Source organism: Oreochromis niloticus, linkage group LG12 (genome assembly GCF_001858045.2).
Source record: "Oreochromis niloticus isolate F11D_XX linkage group LG12, O_niloticus_UMD_NMBU, whole genome shotgun sequence".
Lineage (NCBI taxonomy): Eukaryota > Metazoa > Chordata > Actinopteri > Cichliformes > Cichlidae > Oreochromis > Oreochromis niloticus.
The window spans coordinates 9,338,715-9,357,770 of NC_031977.2; the positions used below are offsets into that span (position 1 = coordinate 9,338,715).

The 19,056-nt window shown below is 43.1% G+C and overlaps 1 protein-coding gene across 1 annotated transcript in view; it reads left to right on the top strand.

The window, feature by feature from the left end:
* fbrsl1 (fibrosin-like 1) overlaps positions 1 to 19,056 on the top strand; it is a 276,488-nt gene that overhangs the window by 183,058 nt on the left and 74,374 nt on the right. The window contains 1 exon segment of the mRNA XM_025897124.1: positions 6,642 to 6,671. Within this exon segment, the coding sequence (XP_025752909.1) occupies positions 6,642 to 6,671 (30 nt within the window).

Below are 19,056 nucleotides of genomic sequence, written 5' to 3' on the forward strand. Positions count from 1 at the left end.
TCCCCTTGCCAAACTACTCCAAGGATCACACCAGCAGCCCAGCCAGCTCTGTCCCTCCCTCAGGGTTATCCTGAAAGCAGCGGTTGAGGGATTTCGTCTTGGAGAGAGCAAGGCAGTCCTCTAATTTAGTGAAAGGAGGCGGGTTATCATCGTCAATCTGTCCACCCCCCCATCTCCTTCTTGCTCGACTTGCTTGACCTCACCAAATACCTTTCATAGAATTGAAACAGAGAGCGTCCAGGTCTCAGTGCTGTTTACGTGGACTCTGGGTAATGTTAAAGTCTGCTTAGTGTGGTCCCGGGCAAGAACTATATCTGTCCTCACCTCGGCTTGATTTACATGGCCTCTACTGGCTCTTTACTTGAGTGTGTCAGTTCTAAAGCAGAGACCACGGTGTGTCTGGCTAATGCAAAGAGCATTTTCTCCGACCCTGTCTTCTTCAATCCTCCTTCACTATCACTCTCTCTCTGTCCTCTCTCAATGGCCCTCAGAAAGGAGGTTTTGCTGAAGTCCTCTCGTGTTTGCACAGCCAATTCCAATGTCCCAAGCTCAAATATGGTTTTGCGTGAGAGCCTGTCTAGGTCTGCTGGTCGATATCATTTCTGCCCGGTAGAGCTTTTTCTCTCAATCTTATTCCCCGTGGACCCTACATCTTCACTGAGATCAATACTTTCCTAATCCAGAGCTCTAAGGCTGACCCTGGGTAATCAGCTGACTTCCCATGCTGCCTGCTGAGGAGGTCAGGGGTCAAAAGGCTGTATAGATTTGATCCTGTGATCAAATCACTTTGCTAGGTGGTGCTTTCAGATACAGCTATTAGGGTCAAGAGAAATTGCTTGATTTTTTCCCTCTCGCTGGTTGTGAAAGTTAAATGCAGTGGTGTGTTTTTGCTATGAATAGCATTAATACACCAGATTCATAGATACAAAATTATTAGATTTATCTGAATCATCCAAAGATTTGAAATGAGTAATTGATTTTTTTACTATTTAAAGGTCACTTTTGAACACACTAGCATGATTACATATATATGTAACCAGACGCCACCACAATGGCCATTTATAACGCTTTCATTTGGTCTACCTCTCTATATATAAACATTCTATAGTGTTATGCTTTGCTTCATCCTGGTGCTTCATCACTCTTCCATGAGCCATAGTTCTCATCGTCCGGAGCACAGGCCAAGCGCCTGGCCTGGAATCGCCAGTTCCCTTTCATTAAGCTTTTCCAGTAACAGGACAATTGGTTGTTTAATTAAAGATTGCATCTGCATCCTTCCATCTTCAGCCCACTCTTTGCCCACATTTGTCGCCAAGTGCTTTGCCTGACTGCTGATCTTTCCCACACTAGAGCTCCATCAGGCTCCGGCTCACCTTGGATTCAGTCTCTAACCCTGATTTGTTTTGATAAGCATTATGGAGGATGGCATTGTCCAGCTCTTCCAGGCAGATATTATCATGAACGCAATCAAACTCTCCGCTGAGTCATGACAAAAGGTTAGCACATAAGAACATGCAACCGAAATGTCCTGCTGATAAATTATGAAAGATGAGTTGAAGTAAAGCTTTGCCACAGGGCCAGTGAGACTTTCAGATCTCCTGCTGATGTTTCAGCCCAAGCAGGGGGTCCCCCAGTGGACTTGAGGCTTTGCATCCAGACCCCATCAGAATGGTCATGACGCCTGCGCTCCCACACCTCATCCCAGTATCTGCAGGAGGGAAATGGCAGGAGAAAATTGGTGTTGTTCCACCAGTATTCGACACTGCTTCCGTCTGCGACCATCTAAATGGACCATTACCTCCTCTGTGTGCTCTCGCTCCAGGAGATCCGGGTTTGTTAGAGGTCTTCTTTTAGAATCAGGGGTATCTCAGTATATGTGCCTGGAGAAATGTCTTATAAATTGAAGCCATTTCTTCCATCACTATGACGATGAGTAGACTTTTGCATTGCGGACACTTTAACTTTATACATTTGGATAAAAGATCAAGAAAAGCAGATGCTCTCTCGCTGCTGTCGGGATGCAGCGGCCGTCTCCCCGTCAGTTAAGTGTTAGTGTTGTTTTGGGCCTGAATGGAACACAACTGGTTGCTTATCCGGAGTTAATTTTGCTTTAAGCCGGTTCCTTTTCTTGCTATTGCATCTACAGTTATTAGATATGACTATAATTTAGCAGAAACACACCTTACAGTGACTTTGAAAAATTACAGCCAATCAAGCTTTTATCACGAATTGTATTATCAAAGCACTGACGCTTTTATGCTCTCCTCTTCTGCTTTTATTCATTTTATTTATTGCTTTATTTATTTTGAGAAGGAACTGACAGTGGCACTTTAATGCCAGCAGCTCTCTCTCGCTCTCTCTCTTTTTTTTCAACATTTCTTGCAGCAAGCACAGGCTTGTGATCAGTATTCAGGAAGACAGTTGTTGACGCCATGCCAGCATTTGCGTTGCTGGGCAAGTTCCTCTTCTGTTCCTCTTTCTATCTCTGAGGCAGAATTCATGGCAGACTGTCCTCCGAGTGTGACAAGTGGAACTGTGTGATTAATTTGGCCAGTCGTTTTAATGTGCTCCGGGATGCGCAACGCTTATTGTCTTCCCCTTGCACGTCTATCAGAATCTGCCAGAGAAATGTCCAGGAGAATCGAGACATCCATCCCTCTCTTTCTGTTTTTTTCCCCCTCCCTCATGCTACTCTCTTTCTCAGCCCTGCCTCATTTCAGGGCTGAGCTACAGGGTCGTCATGGGGGCTAGCCCAGGTCGAGGCCTGGCTCCAGCCAGGGCCGCTGGCGGAATAAATCTCCTGTCTCTGAAGTGTTGAAAGCTGTGTAAATGTCAAACGCGTTCGTCTGATGTGCTGGCTGAGGGGAGGAGGGGTTGGAGAGGAGGTGGAAAGCTGTGAGGGAGGGTTTGTGGATGAGCCATCCAGTGATTCTGGTCCCCCGTTGCCCTTCGTAGCTGGCGGTTGCCAGGTGCAGATGTTGCTGCTTGCTCCATGCCTCTGAAGAACTAGCCTTTTTTTTTTTTTTTTCGTTTTTCTTCCTTTTTTTTTTTTTTTGAGGTGGGGGCGGGGGGGTACTGCAAGAGACGAAACCCACCAGGGGCTTGGCTCCTGTCAGGCAGCTTAGTGAGCAGCGTATCTTTTCGATTTTAACAATGTCCCCTCTGACCACCAGACATGCTGTTTAGGGAGGCTTCTGTTTGGGGTTGTGGTTTTGCATTTTCATCATTTGGCTTTCTTGTACCTTCTTGCTGAAAATTGTTTCCCTCGTGCAGACAGTCAAAAGAAGCGTAGGGTGCTAAACGACGTAGCGCTGCTCTCACCAACAACAATGCGTGCACAAACACGAGCCAGTCTTGGACTTTTATGGTGTTTCTTTCTTTGAATGGACCAAGTGTTATAGCCCAACAGGGCAATCACATATGGGCCTGACAAAAACTGCTGTAACACTGCCTATCCCTTCATCTCTATAGCATCCCCCCCGCCTGTTCGTACTGTTGTTTTGTTCCCCTCTTTCCACCTACCTCTCTCTCCCCTGCTGTGCTGTGCCTCTCTCTGTCTCTGTCTGAGCCCTAGCTACTATTCCTCTTTTCGCTCTGCTACAGTGCATGCTACTTGTAAAAGGATAAGCACCATGCTGTGCTCTTTTGATATTATTTTTCCTCCTCGCCAGCTCCAGCCTTGTGAGGCCTCATATCTAGTGTCATGGCTACTGCTGCAACAACAAGGCCAAGCATGCACCCAGGGAATAGACCATGCCAGTTGTTCATCTCCATCACCTACGGTTTAAACTCGTCCTCAGTAATAGAATGGAGCTCACAACTGCTGTGAGATGGAAGTCATCCGTTCAGCTGCATGCTAAGAATACATTTACTCCATTTTCTGCAGGGAAGGGGTAATGTTAGAGAGTGGATCAATTTTCTTTTCTTTTTTCGCAATTCATAGTTAGATGAAGATGGAGAGAAGCATTGTTTTGAATGTGATTTCTTCGTGATAAAATACCAGAATACTGAGGGAACAAATGGGTGATGATAACAGGTTGTGATGTGCTCCTAACTAGCAGTATAGAAATGGATTGCAATTAATTTGTCTGGAATTCACAGCCTGAATGGAAACTGATTGACAAGAATCCTTTTCCACTTTCTCTTCTTAATGCCCGGCACTTTGTAATGATTGTCTTTTGACAAGCACTAGTTCAAAGAAGAGAAAAGAAGATATTTTGTATAAAAATGTGTCCAATATTTTCATTTTTTAAGTACTGTGTGTGTGTGTGTGTGTGTGTGTGTGTGTGTGTGTGTGTGTGTGTGTGTGTGTGTGGTCGTGGGGGGGTACTTTTAGGTTAATCCTAAAGTGTTAAGGTCTGGTGTTCTCTGCTTCTGAAGTGTGTGGTTTCGTACTGACAGATCTCTAAAGACCTCTGTTGGATTTAACCTGATCTCTGAGTTATATAAAGCAGATTTTTCTAGCGCTAGCAGAATAATTTACAGTTGGTGAAGATTTCAGACTCATGATTTATTCAGACTTTGCATTTACACAGATGTGATCAAATTTAGGTAAATCCAGGCATCTACATTGAGAAAGGTATTATGTTATATATAAATGTTAATGGCACATGAAGCAGAAATATCCTTTATAGTTGTTGAACGTATATGCAAAGGCCAGACCTGAAATCTGTAATAATGTGATCAAGATATAGGTTAAGTTGTATATCCCTAGCAGAAATGCCCTTTTCAGGAGACGAACCTCTTACAAGCTGTTGCACATGGCAGTGGAAATTGCAGATCTCTGCAGTCATTGATTTAACTATGAATTTTGCATCTTATCAAAGAGCAAAGCTTGAAAGTTTAGTTGAGCTACAATTGGACCTTATCACCAGGATCAGCCTGAGCACATGAGCAAATCCACCAGTAAACTGCTCAAAAAGAAGAAATATAGATATGAATCCCACTGAAATGCTATTGAAAAGACTGTTTTCCTTGTGGTGTCGTTGTGTGTACTATTTAAGCAGTGGGTTTGACAGTTCATGACTACACTGTGTTATTCAGAGGATATACTTGTTTTATGCCCTCCAACAAGTGTATTTTCCTCCTGCATGTCTCGTATAAGTAAACACACACATCTTACAGAGTTGTTAGTGATGACTCTGCAGCCAAGGACTCCTACCAACCTTTGGCATTGCCTAGTAGGATAAGCTATTGGGCATGGACTCACCCTTGAAGCAACACACACTCACACACATCCCCCCATTCTCCTCTCCTGAGAGATCTTGGCCACTGAGCGCTTGTTCTGATTACTCTCGTTACTTAATTATACATTTGGACCCACCACGCTCACGACAAAAGGACACTGTGCCTCCATTGACACAGCTCCCTCCTCATTGTGCCCCCCTTTGAAAGGGAGTCAAACAAAATAGAGAGGGCCCACTTAAATATGTTGCCACAGGGACTTAATTGACAGATTGAAGGCAGGTTTTTTTCATCGGAGACCGTCTTCCTTTCTCCATGTGGCTCTTTGGTTGAATTGCTCTGTTCCTCATGCATCCTGCTGTGAGGTCCAGTGGGCCTGGCGTTGCAGCTCAGCCACTCCAGTTTCCACAGCTTCTCTCTATCTTTGCGGTGTAACCAGCCAGGAGCCGTTAGTGACAAGCGAATGTTAGAAATGGACGCAAGAGCTCGTAAGGTGCATACAAGTTCAGGAATGTTGCAATGAAAATCAAACAAATGCTGTTAGACAGGGTTATTGACTTTACCTTAACTTAACACATTTTTTCCGATTAAAGGTGAAAATAATTTCCCGTATTTGTACGTGTTTAATCGTGTTTTTATTATGTGCCAAAAAGAGTTTTGTGTCTGTGAACATACCAGGAATAAAAGGCCGGGGCTCTTGGTATTTGCAGCATTCTTGTCATCTGTTTGTGAAAAGTGGCAAGGTCTGACTTTTTCAAAATCTTTTTCTTTGATATTCTTTTTGATATATTTGAGCCCAATCACTGCATATTTCATTGGTGAAATACTTGTGAAATTTGAAGTGCTGAAGACAAACCATTTCACTTCTTGACTGAATGGAAGGTGATTTGGCCTTTAGCTGTGCTAGAACAAGGTACATTTCAGAATACAACCTCTCTTGTTATTCAGTTCCTTTATCCCTGTAGAAGACTGACATACAAATTAAAGACTGGTTTGTCACACCACGGATTTGAAATACCACACTTAATAGGCACTGTGCTGGAGAATTCAAAGAACCTAAGCTCTCTGTGTCCTTGAGATGCTATCGTCCAATTTTAAAGCACACTTAAAAGGCTAAATGACAAGCTGCAGCTGAATGCCAAGTCACTAAACAGACTCTTTATAATAGAACCCCGTGCACAGTATTTTCATCCTTTGCAAATTTAAAGCAGTGAATTTGCGACAGAAACACCAGAAAGGCGTTTTGTGCCACTGCGCTCCTTTTGAAACTTGAAAAAAAACTCTTTCAGACTACCGCACTCTCCTTTCCCTCTTCATCCTCTGCCGTTTGCACTGAAAGCTGACAGTGAATGAGAGGTTGCACACAAAAATAACATCTGCACTGATTATGCTACTGGGGTGGGGAGCCAAATGAATAATTCCTTATATTTCCTGTGTCTGTCTCTTTTCTGTTACAGTGTGACAGCGAGAGTGACATTGACGACAAGGTAAGACTGCTTTTCCTGTGTTTATTCACCCAGCGCATGAAGAATCGGAGAGTTGTGAATAACAAATTTGAGCTCTCAACTGAGAAAGGGGAGATAGTCGTAGTGTATTGTTAGTGAAAAAAAGATAAGGGGGTAAAAAGCAACTGTGCCTGGTCCCAACACTGTTGATCATTTGAATCGTACGGAGCATAAAAGTGACAAGAAAAATGTTGCACATCAAGAGACTGATTTTCAATGTTGGTTTTCTGTTTTTCATGAAAAGACGCGGCACCTATTATTTTTGGAACGCTTTATGCACAAATATTTCATACATATGCCTCCTAGCTTAGATCGTAGTGTGTGCTACATGCAGTAAAATCTGCATTTAATCTATTCACATCGCACATAACACCTTTATCTGCTTGCTCTTCTAAGATACTCGACAGCAGCCTGAGTTTGTCACGCTTGTGTTTTATTTCCAGCATAACGAATGACAGATTTACAAGTTACAACCAGGATGTTTAACAAGTTTGTTCAACAATTTCATTTAAAATATGCTTTAGTTGTGCTGCTAACTAGTAACACTTTCATTTTCTTCAAAGTCTGAAACACAAAACCTAGGAATATTTAAAAAATTGCATATAATTTTTGCAGCGTTGTCATCAGGTTAGCAGTTGACAGTTTGACAGATGTAGTCTATCAGTTTCACCTCTGAGTGTTTGTAATCATCTCAGAGGTGGTTGGCTGATGGCAGGCACCTGGTTACAAGATGAAACGCCTTTGGGGAACCTTACGCATCCTAATTCCTCCACAGTTTAGCAATTACTCCCTGGTAAATGAATGAGATAGCATGCCTAATCTCCTGTAAGCTTAGCTCCCAGTTCTGTGGAAATGTCTGCAGCTCTCCCTATAAATAATACATTGATAGCAAGCCCAATTTGCATTAACTGTAGCCTGGCAAGTCAATAGGCTTTTATCTCTTCATTGAAGCGAGAAGGAACCGAGGGCACGAGCTAGTTGACACGACAGAGAGATGTAGCGGGCCTGTCAGTCTCCATACGGCTCCCTGGCAACACTGTGGGTGGAGGAGAGAGGGAAGTAAAGTAGATGGGAAGCTCTCAGAGTGTTTCCTTCTGAGGGTTTTTGTTTCCTCTTGTCCTCTCGTTTTAATTTTCAGTAAAAAAAAAAAAAAGTTTGGTACGAACTAAACATAAAGATGGGGAGGAGAGAAATCAAGAAGCGCTTTGACAGTTTTGCAGAAACTCAGCTGTGTTTCTGTGTTGTTGGTTATGTGTCAGCCTGTCTGTGGACTGGGACGCCATTCAAGACATGGGAGACTGTTAGACACTGCTGCCAAGTCTGATTGTTGAATTTCGTGCCAATTATTTCACAGTCCAAGAGCCAGATTGTAGCTTCACCTTCTTCTCAGACTATTTTTCATTAGTGTGTCATCAGGAAGTGTTTTAGCTAGAGAAATCTCTGGAAAAAATAGTAATGCCACTTTTAGCGCACTATGTTTCTCACAGTGCGCTCTCACTGTGAGAAACATAGTCAGTGCATATTTCTGTAGATGTAAGTGCAAAAAGACATCTTCCTGAACAATCAATGTGAATCCTAAACCATAAGCAGCAAAGTAATACTGCAAGTGAAAACAACTTGTGAAAGTTACTATTAGTCAAACTATCTAGGCTTCAGTGTGGTCCCTATCTTGTTTTTGTCTGTCTCAATTCTTAGTTTCCATTCTCAGTTCTAAGTTTTTTAAGTACAAGTGCATAGTTTCATGTTTTGTCAAGTCTATATTAAAGCAATACTGACTTGCCCATATGTACAGTGAAAGAGTAGTCAGTGTTATTATTCATCTTGTTCACACACTGAAGTTGACTCATCTTAGTGGTAGTGATAGGGAGCAATATTCACACGCTTGTTGTTTTCAAGTAGAATAAAACTAATTGTAAAGTTCAGATTAAACTAATGTGCATTTTTACACATAACAAGAGCTTTATAAAAGTAATAAAACAACATTTTAAACATAAAGATAGTTTTTAATACTTGGATGAAAACACTTTGGAGTCAATGAATACCTGAAGTCTACGACCCGCTAATATCACCAAATGATTCATTTTCCTCTCTGGAGAGCCTCTGCCAGGCCTTTACTGCAGCCACCTTCAGTTGCTGCTTGTTTATAGGTCTCTGCATTCACTTTTGTTTGCAGTAATCCAAAACTTGGCTTTTCTTTTCTGTTTTTTTGCTGCCAGCTAATATTATCTTGACATCAGCAAGCAACATATGGTAGGAATGCAGCACTGGAACACAAGACCCTACAATGTATGCATACACTGCCAGTCCACAGTTAATTGTGGACTGGCTAGTCACACAGGACTATACTCAAAAAATGATCATCTAACTACCTTGTTGAAAAATGAAACTAAAAAATAATAATAATAACAATTTTTATTAGATAAGTAAAAATGGGGGCCCCAAAAATAGGCGTTAAAGTGTTCTGTTCTTCCAATAGTGGTAAAGTTCCATTCCCACAAGCAGAGGTATTGACTGTAAACAAAAGATTTCTCCTAAAGCCAACAGGAAATGTAACAGAGCAACGGCATAATTCCAAAACTACGTTTCGCTCTTTCACTGTTGTGGATTCTTTGAAAAGTCTCTGTTGGTGTTGACGTGTTTTCCAAGCGTGCAAGAAGAAAAGAACATCTGGATAAAGGCTATAGCAGCCCTGCCCTTTTTATTCCCTCAGAAACACGTATTACCATAATCAAGGTGATGAGAGTTGCGAATCATCCATATCAAATTGCAGAGGAAGGGAGAAGAATGGGGAAAAAATAATTTGACAGGCCATCACCAAAAGCAGGAAAAAAATATGACGGTGTAAAAATTGGGTTCCATGAGGAGAAAGACAAACACTGTCATTTGTAATTGCCTGCACTCAGGATAACTCGACAGTGATAATTTTCTGCAACGTTTTGCTAAAACAGGTGCCAGCTCCTCCCGAATCTTTCCAGTGAAAACAAAGGCTCCTTTCACATCAGATTACCAGCCACCTGAACACCCACATTGTCGGGATTTCACAGATTAACTTAATTAGAATATTGCTTCCAGGTGTGCCCCCAGGGTGCAATCAGTTACACTGTATTTAAATAACACTGACGAGTTGCTACAGCAAAGTCAGTTTAGATTGCTGCACCTTGTGAAACTCGCTTGCATCAAAGCAATGCTTTGATATAGCACCCGATGGTGTGTTTCCAGAGCATGTCAGATTTGAAATCTTTAGCAATTGCCCAGTCGCTTCTAGTTAAGTGCGAGGGTGCCCTAAGAGATAGCTTCATATAGATGGGCCTGCCTTGATGAAACGGGGAATCAGAATCTTGGTATAGTGTTCACATTGTTACCAGTGTTTGTTGAGAGGCCTGTCATCTGATGTCCAGTATTATGTCATGTTTGACAATGAGAAGTATTCAGTGTAATTTTTTAACATATACCCTTGATATTGGCTTGTCTTATGTCTGCACCCCGGAGGCATAAAACAACCCACATAATTAGGAATTCTTAAGTAGAACAGTCTTTTCACTGTGTTTACTGTCATTAAAGCAACGGTTAATGTGTTTGCACAAAGCTATGCTAAATTTGAAGCTTGCAAAGAAAGTAACCACAGCTTAAATAAGAAACAGCATAGCAACACAGACACTAAATGTATTCACGTGAGACTGTGCTGCACACATGGGAACATCATTCACTGTTAAGTCTGGATCTAAATACTTTGAGCTAGTAAAATGCTCTCATATGCCCCAGAACACATCGTAGCTCTACAGAAAGTGGGCTGAGTGATTGGTTGTGCTTGTAGAATGGGAAAATTAGTGTGCAGTCACAAGGTCAATGTTGGGTGAAATTGTATAAAGAGTTTCAAATCAATTTTATTTTTATAACACCAAATCGAAACAACAGCCATCTCAAGGCTCTAAAGACCCTACAATAATAGACAGAACCCCAGCAGTCAGCACTTGGTGACAGTGGGAAGGAAAAACTCCCTTTTAACAGGAAGAAACCTCCAGGAAACAACATGTACTTAAAATGTAAACAAGCACATTTTTTTACACTCTTTTCCCCAACAACTCATCAAAATCCTCATATCACCAGCAGTAATATCTTTCTGGCTCCGAACCACTTCATGGATTTCTTGTTTCTTTTTGCTCATTTATCACTTGACAGTGATATTAAGCAATTTACTAATTAACTTAAACCGTCTTTTAGTATTACAGATTTCTGCTTCCATTCTTCTGTATTCCTTCTGCAATGATTGAACTTTCCAAACCGGCCAGTCTCTGACACATCTGAGGTACTTCAAGTCAGGACATCATTTTCTTTCACTGGAGAGCCAGAGAAAGAAATAGAGTGGTATTTTATCCCTTCTCAGTTTGTTCATGCACTCTCCTGGAGTGTCATCCTATCTCCATTAGGCCTCACTTTGCCATCTTCCCTAGCTCCTCCAATTTCCCTGGTATTCTTTCTCCTGTGCAAATATTACAGTGGCCGGCTGCCTGAATGCGAAACATTAATGCAGCAGCCTCAATGGCCACACTACCACACAGCGGAGGACACCCCGGTCAGCTAATTCTATTTGGTCCTCTTTGCCGAGCAGTCATTCAGCAGAAAGTGAATCTGTCTCCGGGGGAGTCTCCGAGGACCATTACCACATCCTGTCAATGAGTTCTTTTATGGCTCTGGTGTACTCTTCTACCAGGGCAGCACATGGGCTCTGACTGACACATTAATTCCCCCTCTACTTCCATATATTCCTGCAGTTTGCAGAATGAACGCCGTATCACCACGTCTAAACGACTTCTCAGTAATGGCTCGTCGGCTGGTGGTATCCTCCTAACTGAAGCGTTGGAGGTTACGTCTTGTAAAGCTGGCAGTGCTCGCACAACATTAACGAAGGATTGGATGGGGATCAAACCATATGTGTTAACAGCACCACTGCCTTCACCTCTCTTATTGTTTTAACATTATTCTCTTCTTGTTCCTGATCTTTTTCATTCAGTGGCTACTTCCTACTTGCCTTCGCCAGTGTTCATTCTTTACATCTTTCCCTCTGTCACCATCTGAAAAAGGAAAGAAGCCAATAGTAATATATATGCATGTAGATATAGCCTCCCCACCCAACCCCCAATGCCTTGCAAGCTCTAGATTGGTCTCCAAGAGTCATCATATTCAGTAACAAACAGGGAATGCACCGGGCTGCTGACAACCTTAACGTTTTTTTATGGATGGAAAATATGGACCGGCTTAATGTTTCGACACAAGTGATCATCCGTCCTCATCTCTTTAATGAAATTAGATTAAGTGCACCTGGGAAAGAGCTGAGAAAGCAGAATGCCTCGCCACCGTCTTTAGTCTAAAACCAATTTGCCAGTAATATTCCTTTCCCCCCAGCTTGGGAATCATCGTCCCTGATTTAAAATGGAGGAAGAACGAGATGAGACCAGAGCTGACTGGTTGCATTCAGCTCCCCACAGGCACTGTGAAATTAGAACTGACACCGGCAACACAGGCCTTAATATGGAGATGTCATTTTTTTCTCTTCTTGCTTTTGTCTTTCTCTCTCCTTCCTCCCTTCTCGTCCTTCATTTCTTCCTCTTAGTCAGTTAGTTCCTCCTTTCAGGATTGTTTTCGCTTTCTGGCAGAAAGCAGAAAAGGGTGGAAAATGTGGAGGAACATTCAAATCAGAAGATTAACCATTCCCCCTAATTTCAGTATTGTTTGGATGTAAAGCTTCCTGTGAGTTTAAGGATTAAGGTTAAGATTAAGTTTATGCTATAATCAGCTTCTTAGAGGAAAATAATTCTGACTTTTAGCTTTGTACACTGGCCAGAAATAAATATATTCTTCATTAGTTGTCCTCGTGATGTTTATTACATCTAGCTGTTACAATGAACCTGGAAGCACTTATCTCTTTGATTTATATTGGGCTGTTTGCAACATGCTCTCATTTATGGTCAGCTCCAGCTCATATGTGCTCTGCAGGCTTTTTCTTTTTTGAGTGGTTTTCAAGCAATGCATCTGTTGTACATTTAGTGCACAAGTATGCAGTTATCAGGGAGCACACTTTGATTTGCCTCTGAAGTGAAGGAGGACACATTTAGTCTTAGCAACATATGATGCGTGTGTATTTGTGCAGCTTAGAAGCAAGTAATACTAAGGGCACGCTCGGCAGTGAAAACCAGCCCCAGTGCATGTTGGGAAGAAGAGGCGTGATGACAGAGAAAGACTTGGAGTTTCTGCAGGGCCAGCCAGCAGACACGGCCAACTGACATCAGCAAAGACAGCTTGTCACTAGCAATGCATGTCATACAGCAATGCAGGGACAGTCAACATGGCCATGGCGTCACCGATGTGGCATCCAATATCCTGGTCCAGATTCTTACTTAAAGGTTAGCACAGATGTTGGCATCGCAGATGAAAATAGAAGGGCTGTGGCAACCAAAACCCCGTCAGCCACTCAGAGCAAGGGAGGTATGAAAACATAACATGGCATCCAGACTGTAATCTTCTTTCACTTACTGCCGTCTTTCAGCGAGGCTGTTTGTGTTGGCAGAGAGTGTTAATAGAACATAGTTGTTCCTTTGTTCTGTTAAAATCATAGCACACACCCTACCCTCTGTCTTTGGAACAGCAGTGCTCTGCTAGCTCTTTGAAAAAAGAAAAAAATCCCGTCACCACTCAGCCATGTTCAACAGCTTGTGATCATTGTTATTGGGGGAATTATTGTTGCCTCGATGAACACCAGGTTTTGCTATGTGTTTTTCTTCCACCCGGACTAGATCCATTTTTAGAGGCGGTTTTCTTCAAACACTGTTTTTCTCACCTGAGAGCTCCGATTCTGTAATAGAAGAGTTTTCAGCAACGGCCAGGTGAAACGCTCGATTGAACAATTTTCTGCTAGAGATCTCGTCAGTTCAATGATACGGTAATAGAGAAAGCATGGCACGCCATATCAAACGAGACAAGTTGTGAGATTTTACACCAGCTGTGATGTCACAATGCATCTAACTGGTACTGCATCAAAGTATTTGGATCTGTTGGAAATAATGCTCTACGTGCGCTGCATTATTTGTGATATCCATGTTTGTAGAGAATATTTTTAGTAGTATACATTTTGAATTCTTTTTAATTAATAGCTGCATTTGTAAGTTAAAGAAGATTTCAGCTTGGATTGGAAGCTTCACCCACATTTTGAAAATAATTAAAATTAAGTCATGTTGAGGTTTATTTATAGGTCATATGCTTCTAATGATGCACTTTTACAACAGCCACTTAATCAGACGTGAAGTAATCTCAGTGCATTTGTGTGACAAAACCTTTAGCATGCGGCTAAACTCTCTAACCCTGTGCTAAGTGTGTGTCCACTCTGCTCCAAACCCACATGGCACAGAAATCTTTGTTTTTCAAGTGGCCTCTGTTTGAATAACAATCCAAGCACTATATACATTTTTCCACATGAGTAATAAAAGTAAAATTGACTCCACATTGGATACAGATGTTCTGTGGGAAGCGAGTAAGACACAAATGTTTTTGTGTATGTGGATGTAGGATTTGAGCGTTTCTGATCGTGCATAAACATAATGCCAAAGTGGGTTTTTATTCAATAAACATGGTTGGACTGTAATTACTTACACATTTCTTCTGGCTGGAAATGGAAGACAGACTTTGTGTGCGTTTATGCTGGCGCACCAAGACTCCGTCTCAGCCTTGGCTTGTCTGCACGAGGCCGCTTAATGCAAGAGGACTCGCTTTTCCTTCACAACAAATGACATATGCATTCAGGGATAAATATAGAATTCCCTGTTGTTATTAGGAATCAGTACCATTCTGGGTAATGTTTCCCTGAAGAAGCCTTGTCTCGTCTTTGCCCTGGAATATGAGTAAATGTAGTTTAGGTTGACTGTGGCTGCAGGAAAATAAGAGCTCCTGTTCCTTTTAAAAAGTAGCCAGTCAGCAATGTTGTGTGCCACACTTTTTTTATAGAAATGTTATAAGAAATATCAACACGTATTAAAAAAGTCCCAAGCTATAGTTATTTCTTGAGGCTCTTTATTTAATCTTCAATTACATACTGAGGCCAGGTTTCACAACCTGTATGGGAAGGATCAGTTTCAGCCCTCATAATGGTGATGACGGATAATAAAGAAAGTGAGCAGTGAGCAGCTTTCCCACCAGCTGAGAGAAACATATACCATCGTTCTTTTGCCAACCACTCGAACATCTCCGAGTAAATCTAAACACTCAGATGCCTGTGGATGGCCTGGTGACTGCCAGACCTGAAGCGCCACAGGTCCACGTGTCACTCTGGAGGGAACTTTCCGTGGGCGAATGTGTATGTGATGTGGAAAACTGAGAGCCCCATAGAGTAGAGGCCTAAACAGGGGCCTGCTGTCTTCAATTAAACCAGAAACCCCAGCCATGGCAGTCCCCTATGCACAAAAGCAGTCTGTGATGTGCACCAGTCAGAGGACGAGGTACAGGGCTTCAAAGATTGAAGGAATGTCTTTCCTAAAAGTTAGCAGGAATCTGGAAGCAGAGGGGGAGAGCAAAGCAGACATTAATGATGGCTGTCACTCATGCTCGCTTGCCAGTTCCTTTTCCCTCTTCGTATCATTTTGTCAAGCTTTAATTAGCGAACACACCTGGACTGTCTCTGAAGTTAACTGTGGAACATTGCCTGCCATGGTTTCTGTGGGCACTGAAGACCAATTTCATGCAGGGCACATTGGCACAACTGAAGCTGATATGCTTGTCAGTTTCAGCTTGACACACAGAAGCGGTATACCAGCTCTTGGATATGTATGAGGTTTTGGAGCCACAGACAGAGACCAGCATTTGAACGGTCTCCCTGCCAAGCACCACCGACACAGGCGGCATGGGCATCCATTAAATTAATTTGACTTCATTAGTGCAGACCTGCTTGGCCTGGGGTGCCCACAGAGATGCCAGAGGGTGGGAGGTAGGGGGGTGGTGGTTGAGTGGCATCAGCCGCTGTGCTCTGAGGAGAGCGAACACATGGCACTGACAGGCGGAATATGGCCCCAGTTCTTACACCGGGACGGCTGCCAAACAAAGGCAACATGCGTCACTGGCTTTAGGGGAGCTCAATCAACACCCGGTTGGAGTATTAACGCCATGTGTGCCGTGCCACATCAGTGAGGAGGCCGCGGGTCGCCGGGCAGCCTACAAGTCAAGCTTGTGCACACAGTGAATGTGGCAGAGTGATATGATACAGGGACGCTGCCAACGGGTTGACCCACCGCCATCACCTTTGTGTCTGCTGCCAGAAACGCTCCGTATTATGTTATAAAGCTCACGCTTATTATTGTTGTGCTGCGTGTATAGTTTTAGCTTGTGAGTGATTAAATCGTGCTCGCATGTCAGCAGGACTGATCCGCACAATACTGTGCACGTTTTGACGACGTTCAGCCTAATGTGCGCATTTTTCGACAAACTACTATTATTGCTAATGGCGAGTAGAATTACTGTTCCGAGCACTTCTCTGTGTGATTGATAACAAGCTAATGTCCTCAGTAATGAACAGATATTACTGCTTTTTATCTAAAAGTTGATTTGATCTGGATCTGAAAGCCTTTTCAACTCAGTTGCACCAAGCTGCCAGCAAAGGTGATAACTTTGCTTTGACTTAGATTTTCTGGGCTTCCCTGTAATTGTTTCAGTTTGTTAAAGAAAACAGCGAGGTCGCATGCCTTGCTTAAAAGCACCGTGATAGCACAATCTGCATCCTCACAATCCCACCTACAGCCACCTTCTGGAGCTGACCTTAGCTCTGCTCGGAGTGGTGCACCTGATAAATACAGAAGTGTGGAAATAAATAAATAATAGTGGGGGTATTAAGTCCAGATAGGACTGGAAGGTAGCCTGAGGGTGGTAAGTGTTCTGCCTGACAGCAGTGAACACTTTGATCAGTGAGCCCCGTCTGAAGATCGCTTCCACATCTGCACAGGGGGAACGAGCTGTAAACTGCCAAGAAGCATTTTAATGACAGTTGGATTATAAAATGAAAGAGGGCTCCAGATGGCAGGCAGTGCAGCGGCTGCGGTTCGAGGGGAGGCTGTTTAAACTGCTTTTTTATTGATAAAATATGGGGTGAAAAATTGTGCAAGGCTTATTAGGCATCCCGCTGTGATGTTGCTCAGCTGGCCAAGCTGTTCAGCATGGCCCTCATCCAAACATGCATCCATAAATTTTTAGCAGTACCTTTAAATCTGTAAGATCCCTGCTTGTTAAGTTCACCCTGGCTCCCCCAAATCCCCCACACAGTATTTGTCCTTTAAAAGACTTGCTTGTGTCCTTTATTTGTGAACCAGCAGGATGTTACTAGCTTAACGTAGACTGAGGAGGTGGGAGGACAGGGGTAGGGGGTTCCCACATAACGTGCTCATTATCGTCTCCCTACAGCCAGAGTTTACCCCTTAAACAACTTAATTCCTGTATGATTTCATTAGCTTTACTCTCCTAGTAATAAAACGAGGCTGACCTTATTAATTCGAGACACCGTGGTTATGTCTATACTTAAATACACAGGGTGCTGTTCGGGGCAGAAATGCTCATCTGGGCTTTGACTTGTGGTAAAAAAAAGCAGAAATGGTTGGATTTAGTGTGGATCGACTTCCAATAAAGCTCAAATTGCACGATTAGTAATCTGTATCACTAGTTTCAGTGGAAAAGGCCTGAGCGTGTTCAGTAATGAAACCCTTTTCAGGTAAGTCATGCTGAGGTTTCATAAATGCACATGTGGGGATGAACCTTGATCATTTACGGGGTGGAAAAGTCATGTTATATTCGTATGTAATTACTAGTGATGTTGATTCTCATCTTCCAAATATCTCTCGGTCAGTTAATATTACCTTACACTAAAGTGGCCTAATGCATGTCTTTGATTTGGAGCTCAAATTGAATTTGCTTGAAATGTGAATAGGCCTCATTCACAAGCTGAGAAAAGCCAATGGTATCAGTAAAAGGGATCGCTAAAAGCCGTCTTAACTCCTTCAAAATCTATACATGTCACATCTATGTCTTTCACTCGGGAAAAGTGGGCTCTCTTCCGCTGAGATATGTTGTTATCCATGCTCTCACTGCTAATTTAAAATCCATTTAAGCTGATAGGGTGGTTGACTGAAGCGGCGTTTTAATGCCCTCGCAGAAATTGACATATACACCGCTTTTCCTACCTTCTGAAAACAAGCTGTCCCCATTTATATTCCATAACTACCACTTCAAGGCCAACTTGCCGCGCCCCCATTCCACCCTCACGCCTATCCGTGGCGTCAAAGACAATTACTGTCGACATCACATCAAATTACAACTGTTGGTTTGCTTGTTTGTCTCGTTATGTGACTTGAAAACTGCCATCTTCTACCCAGGGAAGGTCCCCTCCCTCCTGCTCTCCTCCCTTTTGCCCACCCTTACGGGTCTACACACACTGACTCGCATAAATCCCATCCCAGCGCAGAGAAGAGAAAGGACAGGCAGCCGGCAGCCTAATGGACTAATTTGTAATTGCGATTGAGAAGAAGCTGAGTTGTTGGATGTGTCATAATTTGACAGCTCCGAGCCGGACCATGACGCTTAAGCCGCAAATGTTTCCCTCCCCCCTCCTTTCTTTCCCACTCCCTCAAATGCTTTCTTTCTTCCCCTCCACGGAGAATAGTCAGAAAGGAAGGTGATGGGAGAGATGCTTTCGGCACATTGTGCTTCTCAAAGCTCCTGGCTCTGTCATATTACTTCTTTTTTTTCTCTCCACCCAGCACACCGCCACACACACACACACACACACACATATCCCCACCACCTCTCTCCTCGTTCTCTACCTTCACAGGGATCCCCTAGGATAGAATAGGCAAAGCATCTCTGAGCATTCAGATGCGTTTGAAGTGCAGGACAGATGGGAGGCTCGAGGGACTGTAAAAAATGAATCGAGGCTAGTAATAGGAGAGATGTTTTGAATCCTCTCCTCCATAAGTTATTTATCAGGGGCCCTTAGTGGTAGAGGAAGACTTCAGAGTGCTCCCTTAATGTAGCATCTGATGACTAGTAGGGGGGCTGTTCCAGGAAGTACTGTTGTAAAACAGGAGGAGAACATTAGCAGGGAAGTCTCCCAGGGCCCGTGCAAAAGAGAGGAACAACACACAGGGCCACTCTTTCCCAGCATGCAACGCAGGTCAGAGAAGGAAGGTGTACCGCCACCAACCCCCCTCCCGCCAGCCCGTGTTATCAGATGAGTCACAGAGCAGGATGTTCTGTGCTATGATTCCCACCAGGCGAGCCACAGTTGAGTAGACCATGTGCTTCAGATAGTTGTGAAAACGAATCCGAATCGAATCAACTGATG